General features: G+C 40.0%; 1 protein-coding gene across 7 annotated transcripts in view; it reads right to left on the minus strand.

The window, feature by feature from the left end:
• TLK2 (tousled like kinase 2) overlaps nt 1–14048 on the minus strand; it is a 44598-nt gene that overhangs the window by 7524 nt on the left and 23026 nt on the right. For all 7 annotated transcript variants that reach the window (XM_035568012.2, XM_035568009.2, XM_035568011.2 and 4 more), the window contains 8 exons: nt 13189–13299; nt 11673–11809; nt 10127–10279; nt 6199–6265; nt 3307–3404; nt 2928–3009; nt 1173–1264; nt 107–196 (listed from right to left, as the gene is read on the minus strand). In XM_035568012.2, the coding sequence (XP_035423905.1) occupies nt 107–196; nt 1173–1264; nt 2928–3009; nt 3307–3404; nt 6199–6265; nt 10127–10279; nt 11673–11809; nt 13189–13299 (830 nt within the window). The remainder of the gene's footprint in view (nt 1–106; nt 197–1172; nt 1265–2927; nt 3010–3306; nt 3405–6198; nt 6266–10126; nt 10280–11672; nt 11810–13188; nt 13300–14048) is intronic.

The following is a 14048-nucleotide window of genomic DNA, read 5'->3' on the forward strand; positions in this document are numbered from 1 at the left end:
TCCAGTCTGCATGGTGTGGATATATTCTGGACTCTGCTTTTGAAAGACCAAAAGCTTTGTAGTGAATGGGTCAAACTGAGTCAAAGGACACAGCAACACAACTTACGAGTCAGTATCCAGCGAGAAGTAGTCATATAGCTTAACTATTCGAGGATGATCCAGTTCTTTGTGAATTCTGTACTCTCTACACGCATGTCTGAAAGTAGGAAAGTCTGAGCATTAGTCATACAAGTGACTTAATTCTAAGTTCCACAGATAGAGCACCCAGACATACCACTCAGCATTCCAAGTCCAATCACAAACCCATGCACATTATTCAGACAACTTGAGAAAAGGCAAGCAAATCAGAAACTGCTCAGAACAATTTTGAAGAACCACAGAATCTAAGTGCATCAGATTCTCAAGTGCTGGCAGTACTACAAAATAACTAATCCTGATTAACGGTACTGCTTGCCAAAACAGAATAATCTCATAATAAATCGCTATGGGATCCAAGATAGCTGAATACAAAAATCAGCAAGTTCTAGAAAAATTCCAGGACATTCAACTGTCCAATTTCCAAGCTTCAATTCCAGCTTAGCTTGTGCCAGTGACTTGTTGGGGAAGTAAAATCACAGCTTTATCTTTGCAGTTCTGTCAAAAAAAGCCTGGCTGCTATTCTGCAGTGCTATCTAATCCATGGCATTAGGAAGCAAGAGTTAACCAGTACCTAAAAGACCTCCTGTACCTCTCTTCTAGGCCAGGGACATGGAAATGTATTCCTAATCATCTGTGAAAAGCTTAAGTATTCTAGGAAACAAAGTGAAGTCTTTCTGGGAGCAAAATGCAGGTGTGTACCTGGAAGATGGATACCAGCACCCTTTTTCTGCAAGAGCTTATATGTTTTGCAGAGGAGAAGCCACTTTAAAGCTTTCTTTGTAGAGCGTTACTGGCGTTTTAAAACCTTGCGTCACAATGCTTGTACACACGCACATGATTTTCTATATGTTGAAGACATTTCTAATATGAACAGAACTTTAAAAAGAACTCTTTTTTTAAAAGAACTTTTAAAACCAAGAGCAGCTTTTGAAACGTGGCAAAACAGGAAAAAAACGGCAGCATGTTCAGACACTGAATAACCAAATACAGGAGGAGTTTGGAAACATGTCTGTCTGCTTTACAGCCTCACTTACTTGTGATAGTTTTCTTTCTTCTCATCTCTCCAGTTTTTATTTAACTGGTGTATTTTCACAGCTACGTATCTCTGTTCTGTTAAATCAAATGCCTGTGGAGAGAAGAGCTGAGTATCAGTAGGAATCACAGCTTCAAGTTAACGCTGCAAAAGCGGACAAGCTCTAACAAACCAATATCCCCACCCAGGAAATCAGCATTACAACACACTGAGTGAAGAGCAAACCCACATTTTGATGTAATTAGTTTCACTAATGAAACCAAGCAACTCTGAAAACAATTGAATATTTTGTACTTTGATCTGACCCTTCCCTATGGGATCTAACTAATGCTGCATTTATTCTGACATTTTACTATGAGAGTTACAATGGGATCAGAAAGGCCAAATTAACAAAGTATAGCCAGTTAATCACACTGGGAAAGACTGCCATTATGCCCCAAACCACCTAACTTATTTTCTACACTCAGTTAAAAACAAAACAAAAAACACATGAGTTTTTAATACTTTGTTTCACACAGGTAGCTCAGCTCTCCAGCTTGCAGCAAAATGTTTCAGCTTATTTAGAAGCTGGAGAATTCATCGGCTGAACCGTGTAATTTTTGTGCTGTGTTTTTCCCTCCAGTCTCTCGCTATTTAGGCATCCTTTAAAGAATCAACCACTGGAATTGTGCTCTTGGAGGAATGAAGTCTATTACCTTGTCTGAGAGCAGAAACACCTAATAATTTACAGGACAGGACAGACTCCTACTGTAAACAAACAAAGATAATTGTGTCCAGCTCAAAAGCTGGATACTCAACTCCTAGAGCCTAAGAGATTGGCTAAGACCCTGGAGAAGAGAAGCAAGCATTTCGTTGTCTTAATAATGCAATTAGAACTCTCAAGCAGTCAGGTACGAAGCATTCATACCCTCCTGCTTTCACCTTTCATCTGCAGAGCCTAGGTTTTCTACCGAGTCAGCAGAGACTCCAAAGAGAAATTCAAAGGCACTGCATGCAGATCACTGTCCCTCTTTGCTACCTGAGCCCCCTGGTTTGGAGGCCTGTTCTTACATTGCATCAAAATCAATCACCGTGATGTTTCCCATATTTGCACTGGCATAGGTATGTTAATCCTATCCAAGTTCAACATGAATTAAAGAATACTAGGTACAGATGGGGAATATTAAGGACTAGAGAGGCTCTAAGTTGCAATCATCAAACAACAAGAACCTCCAAAGTATCACAGGCCTTGGCCATGCTAGAGTGCTGACACGCAAAAGTAATGCTCAGTTCTAAGGACTACACACACAGTCTGCTACTTCAGACTGTAAAACAAAGACAATAAAAATAAAGTCTTCTACCCCCAGGAAAGGAAGGCTTTGCTTTTATTTATTATTGGAGCTATTTTCTCTTTTGGACACTTAAGACTTGCTATGCCATACTCAATAAAACTTAGCTGCGTAAGGTATGTGTGCGTGCAGCCCTTGAAGAAACAAATGCTTTGTTTCTCTGTCCTTACGGAACTTGCCGACTTGGTGCAATGTTTTCTTGAAACATACGTTTGTAGGAAAACTGACCTCTGAGGACAAGAGCAGAACCTAAAAATTTCAAGCCTGCTGTCTAATAGAAGCCAGATGTAACATTTGTTTTGTCCTCCTTTCTTCCCTTTACAACCACACACACTGCTGCGAAAATGAATGCAAGGTTCTGCTTATAGTTGTATTTCATTTCATTTCTTTCAGATTCAGATTGCACCAGACCAGCACCGCAAATTTACCTTATATACTTCACTGAAGCCGCCTCTACCCAGAAGATGTAGCAACAAGTATCTATCATTTAGCGTTGGATGGTCTTTAAATCTGGTGAGAAAGACAGTTTAGGAACACTGACAGTAATAATGCAGTCTACTGCACAATAAGTTACAGCTGTTATACAGTGAAGAAACATTTTTTTATATTAAGTCTAAAAATAAAATCATAATGACTAGAAGATTTGACAATATTTGATCATTTTGTACTGATAATAGATTATAGCCCCCCAGTCAAGTGACATGCTAAGGTGAAAGAAATTTTAAAAAAGATGCTGTACTTGACATTTTTGAGGGAGACAAATCAAAATTTGCAATACACTCTTGTTTATGACTCCCACGCGCTTACTGTGAATTATCTTCATTGTGTATCCTTTTCAATTCCCTGATATGTAGATTTCTAACCCTCTCTAGCCGTTCCAACTCTGCCTGGATCTCTGCTTCTTCCTGCACAAGAAAAGGGAAAGACATGTTTCCAAAAGGAAAACACAATGCTGTTTACAATATTGCAGTTAGCGTTTCTGCCTGATTTATGGAACCACAAACGTAACTCCACTTGTAAAGACGTTATTGGCAAATAACTCGTTGGGGAGATTAAATAGATGTTCACAGTTAACTTAAAGAGTCAGGTGGAAGCTGAAAGGAATGCAAACTGACTGGACAGTTTTGTTTAAAATTATACATGGACAGGAGCAGACATATCTTTGTGTCTTCTTGTTTTTAAGATTTTATTAATTAAGAGGCATTCCACCCGGGACCTTATAACAAAAGGCCCCATGATATTAGACTGCACATTAACAGAGCCAAATACCCCTCCTTCTCTCTCAAATCCGTAAGCTGAGACAAATCTTTTAAGATTGCATCTTCAAAAAATGGGGCACGACATTTCACAAAGACGTGCTCTAAATACAGAGGCTGTTATGCTGGGCTTCAACATGAAATTATGCAGATAACAAAATTAATTGCGATTTTTCTGAAGAAAATACAGACTCTGGACTTTGAAAAGCCATAAAAAAGGAATGCTTGAAGGACGCAGGATGATGTGGCCTGCTCAATGCTTTGGCTTCCACATTGCAAGTGCGCGGCTCTAACTTAACGTTAAAGAAAAGAAGATTTCCAGTACTAGCTTCCATTTTTATCTCTGACAGACTATTATGTTGAAAACTATCACAGCACGTAAACATTATGCTAAGCTTCAACACATTTTAGGGTCCTAGGTTCTCTACTGTAGAAATTTAAAAGCCACCTAAAACAAAAATGGACGTTAGAGTCAGAAACTTTTGTTGCAAGACACCATTTGAACGGACAGCATGCTTCGGTTAACAAAGTTAAGGCAAGTAAAGACTCATTCACACATAAGTAAAAGTCCTGACGCCAAGCTGAACCACATAAACAGTCTAAAGTTAAACAGCAGGAATACCATAAAACACATGTTGCAGTGGCCAGCAGGTCTTACTATGAACAGCAGAACATATTAGTGTAAGTTTAATGGGCTTCTTAGTACCTGGTTGGATTCTTGTTTCTCTTTACCTCTTCCAACACCAGGCTAACAGCCACTACCTCATGCTGCCAACAGGGAACCCTCCCCCTGAAACCCTCCAGTTTTAACTGAGGCTGTTTTCTGTATTATAGGAGTGACTGATATGACACATGCGACCCAAAAGAACTTGCAGCTGCTACTTCTCAAAACCAAAGAGTTTTTCTCTGGACCACAGAGATTTTATAGTTCTTAGAAAGACTTTGTTCCGGAATACTTTAAGTCTAGCAATCAAGCGAGGAAGTGCACGTGCTGAGAGCCCTCGCCTCATGTAGGAACACATACAACGACTTCATCTCTGTGATGTGCAGCACCTCTGGTCCTGCTCCTTCCCTTGTGAAGGAAGGAGCCATGTCAAAGTCTCAACATAGCGTTTGTAGAGCTGGAAGCTCCGGTGCCCTCAAATACAAGACTAGAATTCACATCACTGTGGACAGTCGCAAACCTCAATTAAAACATGTGCCTTGAGCAGCATTATTTGGTGTATATGACTCAAGGGACATAGTTACCCAGTTGTCTTGTGACTCTGTTCCTTCCCTTCTCAACTTGTTCTATTTTTAGGCACGAAGAATGAGCCAGTTTCCAAAAGTGGAGAAGGATAAGCACAGCTTCAGACAATGCCACAATCCCAGAACATTACTTCATTTTCCATTAAGGTCCATTTCCTAATGGATTCCTCTATTCCAGGGTGGCATACTACATGCCAGCATAGACAGAGCTGCAATTAATCCATTCCAGCAATGCGGAAGCTGTAGAGCAAGTATGCCTTTAGCATACTCCTGCCCATATCACATATCTTTACTCACTGGACAATAAAACACAATGGGCAGAGAGCCAGCGGATTCCATGTGTGCTTAAACTTTCCCTCGCCACTGAAAATAATGAGGGGTACAGCAGCATTAATGAGGCCTTGCATTCAACTTAAGCATCAAGGTTACACGGAAAAATATGTGTAGAGTTCATACACCACCTGAGAAAAGGGGGACTAGCAGTGCATTTGCACTTTTCCTCTCTGTTTCACCCAGGAAAGAAAACTCTTTGGCCTTAGCAGAGATCACAGCTAACTGGGAAATGGCAGAAAACTTTTTCTTTTTAATTTCATCTGTTGAAGCGTCCTAGAAGTTCTATTTCTACATTTTTGCAATCACTTTAAAAGGTAACCAATGGCTTACTTAAATATAAAATCACTTGCAGGTGCAGCTCCTACTGAAGCCAATGTATTTGAAAACAAATGCGCATTATAGCTACCTAGACACTTCTAGCATTCAAAAGCCCAAGAGGTTTTAATGGTTTGTTAGCAATAACGCTGGTTACTTGACATGACAAAAAATGGGAAAGCCACTGATGCTTGCAATTTTTTTTGTGTCCTAGTGATTTCATTCCCTTGGTTCCTTCCTTTATGGTCCTCCATCCTGGAGGCATATAGAGCCCAGCACTAGGCAGGCCTTGGTGGCAGAAGAAGATGCATTGAAACTGTGGTGCTCCCTGCATGAAATTATAACTATGATAACACAGAATCCATTTACTGAAGTAAAGAACAATACTACTGCCTTGGAAAATATGATTACGAGACCCCGGACATCCTTTTCAAGCAATAAAAACCTCTTATTAAACAAAGAGTAGTGATTTCTGCAGAAAAACGCTATTGTTTGCAGAACACCATCAAGAACCTACCCAAAAACCTTTTCTGCAGTTAGTTCTTACCTTTTTAAGATGACCTAGTCGGAGTTTGAAGATTTCTTCCTGTTCGTGGTATTCTGCTAACGTCAACCTGCATAGAAGTGACAGATCCAATGTGTCAAGTTTCAATGCATGTGGTAAAGTGCACAGGTTGCAGCACACACCTTTGCCTATGGAAGCAACAACTACACAGTGTATGTCAACACCCAGCAGGACTTTGTTGTTTTGTAAACTCTGCAATCTAGCAATCAAGTAAAGGAGACCAAAAGCTAAGCCGTGATGAAACACATATCAATTTCAAATTCAAGTCCCTAAAAACACCTATTTAGGATAGTGACAGGATCATAACAAAGAGCACTAAAACAACCTAAACATGGAACACTGAAGCACAAGTATTCAGTATTCAACACCTTATTTTTCAATTTAGAGTTTGTTTTGTTGCTTGCCTTTTTTATTTTTTGTAGCAAGCACATGATAGTTCACCCCAGCTGTTCACTCCAGCACTAGCAGAACAACTGGCTACCGTGCCATTGCAAGCAGAGCAGTGAACTGGGATTCAGAACTTTTTTCTCTTTCAGGCTGTGAAGTGGCTTCAGGGAAACCCTGGAAAGCTCACTTCATCTTTGACCCTGTATGTAGTTAGCTGAGACACAATGGAATAAAGGAAACAATCCCCTTTTTACTGATGGTAAATGATGTGTAAAGTTTCCATCCTAAGTGGGTGGTCAAAAAAAAGGCAAAGTTTCACAATGTTTTCAGCGTCTTTTATAAACAAAGTGTGCCGTGTACAACAGTGGCAAAGTACAGCCTTACACTAAAATAATGACAGATCCCATCACTAGTGAAGTGGAACGATGTGCTGAGATATTTAAAGTTACAAAACAAATCATTATACTGATTTTCTCATGGCTGCCAACATGGAGTTTGGTAAAGGCATCATGCATGTGAACAAGTTATCAAGTCGGCATCAACTGCATCTGCTTACTTTGTAAACATAAAACACGAAAATATATACATACCCTTTTTTAACCTAAATTAAGTTCAAACCATGTCCCAGGAGGATTCCTGTTGCAGCAGTTACGCTCTGCATAATACTTAGTACAAAGATTAGCATATAAGGTCTCCACAGAATCAATATCACACCTTGTTTAAGGAGGGGACTGAGTTCTTTGTCTATGCAGGGCCATGGGCTCTCAGCTCACTGCACAGCAAATTGAGATGATTGTATTTAGTTGATTAAGTGCTCATCTTGAAATACCCTACTTCCCTCCACTGTTGATAACGCAGCCTGCATAGCTGAAACTACTTCTAAAGCAGTTCTTAGCGGATAAATTTGATATAACACTCACAAACCAAGCTCCCTTTGAAAGGACCTCCGTCATAAGGAACTGCTTATTACAAATTAAAGATACATACAAAAAACACCTGGTACTGTAAATGTTTATGTGATTTCCCATTTCATATGAAAGTACGCTATTCCACAAGAAAAACATGACAGCCTGAATTTAGATCAGATTCAGCTAATTCAAAATGCCTTCCCAGAAGTTTAGGTCTTTGGTTGGTCTTGCTTATAAGGAACAAAAAGACAATTGAATAAACCAGCAACAAACTTTCCAAACCTTCTTATGTGCAAGAGGAATACAAAGCTAAACACCAACAGCCTACTCATTAAGCAAGAGATGTAATGAGTACCAGGCTAACACTGCCCAAAATAGCTACGTTTGCAGCAAGCATTATAAAAATCAAGGGGGCTTGAAGACAAACACTGCCCTGTTTCACAGAAACATGGCTTGTAATACACTCCTTCTAGTGCAGCTGAAGACTCTAAGGTTGCCCAAGCTGTCCCAGCAAACCTCAAAAATCCCCAGTAGATTAGCATCTGTGAATAAAATAACTTCATTCACAAGATAGACACCATTTTCAGGAGAGCAATGTTGGAGGAAAGTATGTTTAAATTTGCATCATGGAACCCTCCTCTCCTTTCTGACACAACAACTACCATGAAACTAAGGAGACCGAAATCAAATGAAGGAATTTGGCTATCCACTCCCCATTCAAGTTTCAGAAACATTTAGATTCAACTTGCCCAAAAGCCTCTGTAAGAATTCAAAAAATAACTTCCCTCAAAAATCAGCACGATTTTGTACATGAAACACGTCCAACAAACGCATTTACAGGATAACTAACAATTGAGCAAGTAGTCACTTAGTGTAGTTGCTTCAGCTGACTCTCAAAACCAAAAACAAACCTAAAACACTCCACATGAACTGGCAAGCCGATTTTATCGAGAACATCACAAGCAGCTCTTCTAAACCACAAAGATAAAACCCTGAAATGCAGCAGTGAAGGATGATATACCAGCAAGAAACAGGGAAAAAGAGCAGGTAGCACAAAAAGGCTCACTAGCATACTCAGGTAGCAGTAGCAGATAACATCAAGGCACGCCCACAACCATAGGCAGAAGCTCACTGGGTATCACAGACATGTATCGTAAGTACCAGGCACATCAAGACCCGTGCTGCCATGTCTACAGCACATGCCACAACGCAGCTGCATCACCCTGATGGGTAAAAAGATCCGTACAGAAATGGGGAACGTGTTATCTCTTCCCTCAGAAATGAAAGGTTCCTGCAACGAGTGGCAACGCTTCAAAATATCCAAACACAGACGTTCAATTTACTTCTCCAACGTGCCTGTGCAAAAGCACAACTTGAAAAGTGTATTGAGTTGTTTTTAAGCTCACCTGGCCAGTGCGAGAGGTAAATCTCTCTGCTCAAACTACGTATTTGCAAAAAACATGGAGTGCACTCCAATAAAACATGCCTAATCAGCAGATATGAACATCCAATTTGGAGGTACCACCTTGGCTGGTGAGAGCATTCTGAACACCACAATTCACCCGTCATGTGCCTTCTTTGCTGTGACTGAAAAAAGCAGCAGGAGCTTTTGCTTCACATGCAGTTTTAAAGTGCAAAGACCAGGAATTCAAAGGGCTCCAAGAACTTTGAAGTCAGGCCATACCCAGGAGATTTAATAGTGCAAAAAGAAAAGTGTCATCCAGAATTACAGTATTAGCTAAGAGCAATAAAATGAAGACTGAAAAGGAGACTTGCAGAAGTTATGGGAAAGTTCTGAGATCCCAGAACGGGGAGAAAAAGAAGAAAGGAAAATTAGGCTGTGTGGCTTACCAGCATGTTGAGAGTCAGTTTTATTTACAATAAAGTTACTTAATAATGATCTCCAACAAGAAACAAGCTGGTGAGAGGCTGACTTCACATTTCCACAAAAAATTCTAAAAAAGAAGTTATGTCTGAAACCTCTTGTGAGACAAACTTTCCTCTCTGAAGTGCATCAGGAGTCTCAAAGTATCAGTAACTTCAAAATAAGAGGAAAAATGTCTCCTTTAAAAGAAAGAGTAATACTTTAACAATGTTCCTGTTTCCCTGACTCAAGTATCTGAGAAGGACTGCTTCTGAGACACAGTTCAATGCTTAATGCACTGTTTTTGTACAGCATCTTTTTCTAGTATACCAAATTAATTGTTTGAAAAGCCTCACCAGAAAGTAAATGGAAATAAAAGCTTCTGAATGCTATACTCTTTTTTTTTTAGGAGACACGTTGCAGTGATACCAAAATTAAGTATGAAGTATTTTCTTCAGAAAGACACTGCTTTTTCAGCACTCTTGTTGCATCAAGTTTGAAAACTTACTGCATTCAAAAGTAGTTAAGCTTACACAAAGTCTGGACTCAGCAATGATCCCTGTTTTACTCCAATGAAAACTATTTAGAACTGCAGCCAGATGTTTCTGAATGCCAGGCTAATTCCACACTATTCATTTGTGCATGTAGCGAAGCCTAGAGGCAAGGGCAAGATTCCATTTCCCAGTAGATATTTTGTGCTCTAATCAAAGCATGCAGCTTTGCAATGCACAAGGAAGGCCACATAACGTACGTTTCATTTTCTGCTCCATTGGTCTTGTTCTTGCGCTGCTTCTGCTCATTGCTTGCTGGAGGGGTCTGTCCCATCGCAGGTGGCTTCCGTTTTGCTAACATTTTTCGCTGTCTTTCTATTTCTTCCCGCTGGGAATTTATCCTTTCCTGTTGCCTGGAAAGAAGAGGGGAGAAAAAACATGAAGCAGATAACTAATGGATATACTCAGTTGTCTTCAGCATCTGCTTTTAACAGATGGGAGCAATGAATTCAAATCAGTTTTAAGATTAGTAACAAAATACTCCTGTACAGAAAAGGGGGATGTGCCTTTTTTATATATATATATACACACACACATAGAAGGGGATTCTTTTCCTGGCCCACAGAAACCTTTCAGTAAAGTGAAAGGTTTTATTCATGCAGAGGATATCCAAAAACAAGGAGTTGCTAACCTCACAGAAAACCCAGGGATCCATGGTAAGTCACTAAGTTTCCACACACTTTTTCCTAGAAGGCTCTGTTCTAAACCTCAGACTTTCCTGTTCAAATTATTCCTGAAGTCTGGCACTGTTTGAGAAAGTATCCTTATACTTCAGTGGTACAGTTAAAGCTATCCTTACTTCTCTGAAGTGTAACTAACACCATTCCCAATTTCACTCTAAAAATAGTCTTTTTGTCTTGGAGGAGAGACTCCAAGTCTTAAAACTGCCTCGTTATTTTATAGTGATAAAAGCATTCGTGGAATTACAAGTTTAAATGACTTGAGAATTTACATACTTAATTCACATTTTAAAAATAGACTGAGATTGCAGGTAGAAATTCCAGAAGTATTTCTTCCATGTCGTACCGCACAAACTAAGGGGGAATTATAAAGTACTCAATCTACACCTCGCAAGACCTGCGCCTCCCTGCCAGACTACAGAAAAGTGAGATGATTTTAAAGGATCACACATAGCTCTCTCTCTCTCTCTATGCAATTAATTTGCCAAGTCCTACTTAAAGGTCTAGGCCAGGTGGGAATTTACTGGATATTTCCATTAACATCCTGCATAAAAGGGTCTCTGATCTCAATTTCTAGGTTTCCACAGCCCCTTTGATCACCGTTACCAGTAGCAAAAAAAGCTAAATAGTATGGATTTTCTCTTTTAAGCTTTTCTACTTTAAAAAACAAACCAAAAAAACACAGGGAGCTAAGTAGCCTTCCTGGAGTAACACACACAGATAGAGCAAATCCAATTGATGGACTCAAGATACATGTGAGGATTTGCTCTACCCCTTCACCCTCCGCACAGCCAAGTGCACGGAGAATATCCAGCAGGGCAGCCGATTTCTTTCCAACCCAGGGGCCAACTCAAACAATTTGATTCCAGTTTTAAGTCTTTGGAGTTAAGTGGAAACATTTCGCATTTCAACATTAAAAGATTCTCCACTGTCAGCAGCCGAGTTCCTATCTGATCCTTCCATGCTTCGATCACACCATTCTCACATTTTGACATGCAAGACACCACACACAACTGCTTAGATTTTCCTTCTCTGCCTCTGAAGGTAAAGATAACTCTGTCCTCACTTGATGAGGTTCTGGAAGGCATAGCCATCTGTCCACTGCTCGGTGAAAGACGCCCCATGCCGCACCGTAGTGAAGTGACCTAGCCTCAATCGATCCTGCATGCTCTTATCTCTGCATGCCATCTTCTCCTGCTTTGACTGAAAACAAAATAAGACACATGTTAAAATAAAACCCATAAATCAGCAGCCCAGAGTTATGCTGTATTTTAAGTAACTTCTAACCCTTATCACCTTTCACACTATTCCAGTGCCACTTATCTGAAACCCAGCTGAACGTTACTGATAAATTTATTGATGGTGCTTCTGTGATCTGACAGGCATTTTAAGACAGCTGCTTTTCTGACATTTCAGCCTCATCTTCCCTTGCCCATTACTGCTTCTGCAGCTCGCCCTTTCTATCACCAGTTGAAATTCAATCCAGCAGTAGGATTAAAACCATCCCTTTGCATCAGTAGCTTAGCTGGACTCCAGGCATGGTTTTGATCAGGCCCTTATTCACTCAAACAAGAGGTGAAGGAAGAAAATGCACCTTATATCACTGCTAAGACTAAGATACAATGATCAGCCAGTTCAATCCTAGACAAGCACTACTCCCAGAAGTGACACGATCTCAATTAGGACACCAACACGCATAAAAACTGGTGGTGGTGTCTGTCAAGAGTATTTCCAGTAAGTGAAAGGAAATTTCAAAGGCCTGAGATGAGAGCAGCAAAGCTTCAGTCAATTAGGATTAAAGATGAACCAGCAAAGCTCCTCGCTGGAGCTACACACGACTTATCTGTTCGCCAAGCCCACATAACATAGCCCAGAGTTAGAAATCCTCCCAGAAAAGGGAGTCCCATTCAGCCAGGAACAATCAGCTCTGTGACAAAAGCAAGTCAAACGGACTGCGTGTACTGGCCAGCACCCCGGTATTTGTGCCCATCCAGTGCCCACAAACAATAGATGTAATTGGCCAACAGGTGAAAGAGTGATCAAAACTTCTTATTGTTTAACCAAAAGGAAATCTGCAAAGCTTTCAACACTGAAGCAGACTGGATGCTGGTAAACAACAGCTTGGCACTTTCTCAGTGTCTTAAACACGTTGTTTTGAGTGCTGTGCAAACAAAGCAACGATCTCCAATTTTGCCATTTGAAAGAAAGGTTTAAATGGCTCGCCCATGTCACAGAGCCTATCTGGCAGTTTCACTGCACAATGGGATACTGCTCTTGTATGGCAAGCGCTGGACAATGGTGCTTTTTGGGTATGTGAGCTTCCAAACCTAATCATGCCTGTTGCATTTAGAGCTCGGACTATTTCACTTAAGCAAGGGAGATCATACTGAGACAGTGAAGAGTAACCAAACCAAAACATTAAGAACACTTCTAGTCTTCAGATTATATTACTATTTGCAGAGAAATAATTCAAGACAAAATTCCAGTCGTCTTTTATCATTAAAGCAATAGGAAGAGGTTTTCACTGCCCAAAAAATGATAGAGAAGCTTTCAGTCATATGAACTGTGAGTCCCCTGCTTACCTTTTCTATAAGGAGCTTCTTGCTCATTGTTACACATCTATTCAACCGCTCCTTGTACTTCTCCAGCATCTTCTGTTGTTCATCTATCTGCCGTCTCAAATCGCAGTTGGCCTAAAAGCAAACAGAAAAGACAAGCCTTTAACAAAGTCACTCCATGAAAGCCAAGCTAAGCATCACCTAGAAAGAAATTCCTCCAGCTAGCTCTAGGCATCAGATTAAAGAAAGCAAAGCAGCAGGATATGACCGGGAAAAATAAAAATAATAAAAAGAAAAAAAAGTACTAGGTTTCTCTTATCAAAACATCCAAGCCAAGCTCGCCGTTTTTAACCCATTCAAATTGTAACACCCCTCTAGAACAGGGAAGTGCTATCATCCTGTTTTACAAGTGAGGAACTAAAGTAGAAAGGAACTCAACACAAGGATTTTTTATTTTTAAAACAATTAAGGCCTTGCCACAGCTATCAAGTCTCAAAATAGCTTAGTCATCCCTGGACTATTCTCCCCCTTTAGCCACAACACTGACAGAGGAAATGGATGGGATAACTCCCTTTGCACTTTCTATTAAATTCTTGTTTGAGTTACTATCATCAGCCCTGCTATATAGACTTCTCCCAGTAACAGAGGCTGGTCGTCGTTTTTTTTTTTTTTTTTTTTTTTAAATACAACACCACCAAAATGTACAGCAGTATTTTTAAAACCACCAAAATGTACAGCAGTATTGCAACTATTTTCATTGATAAAAAATAATATTTAACCATCGCCTTTCAATCAATAGTTTGGCTTCTGTTTAAACAGTGGATGATAAAAATCTATTTCCTGCTTCACGGTCTATTTTCCACAAAGCCACACGTACATCCATA

This window comes from Cygnus atratus, chromosome 25 (assembly GCF_013377495.2).
Source record: "Cygnus atratus isolate AKBS03 ecotype Queensland, Australia chromosome 25, CAtr_DNAZoo_HiC_assembly, whole genome shotgun sequence".
Lineage (NCBI taxonomy): Eukaryota > Metazoa > Chordata > Aves > Anseriformes > Anatidae > Cygnus > Cygnus atratus.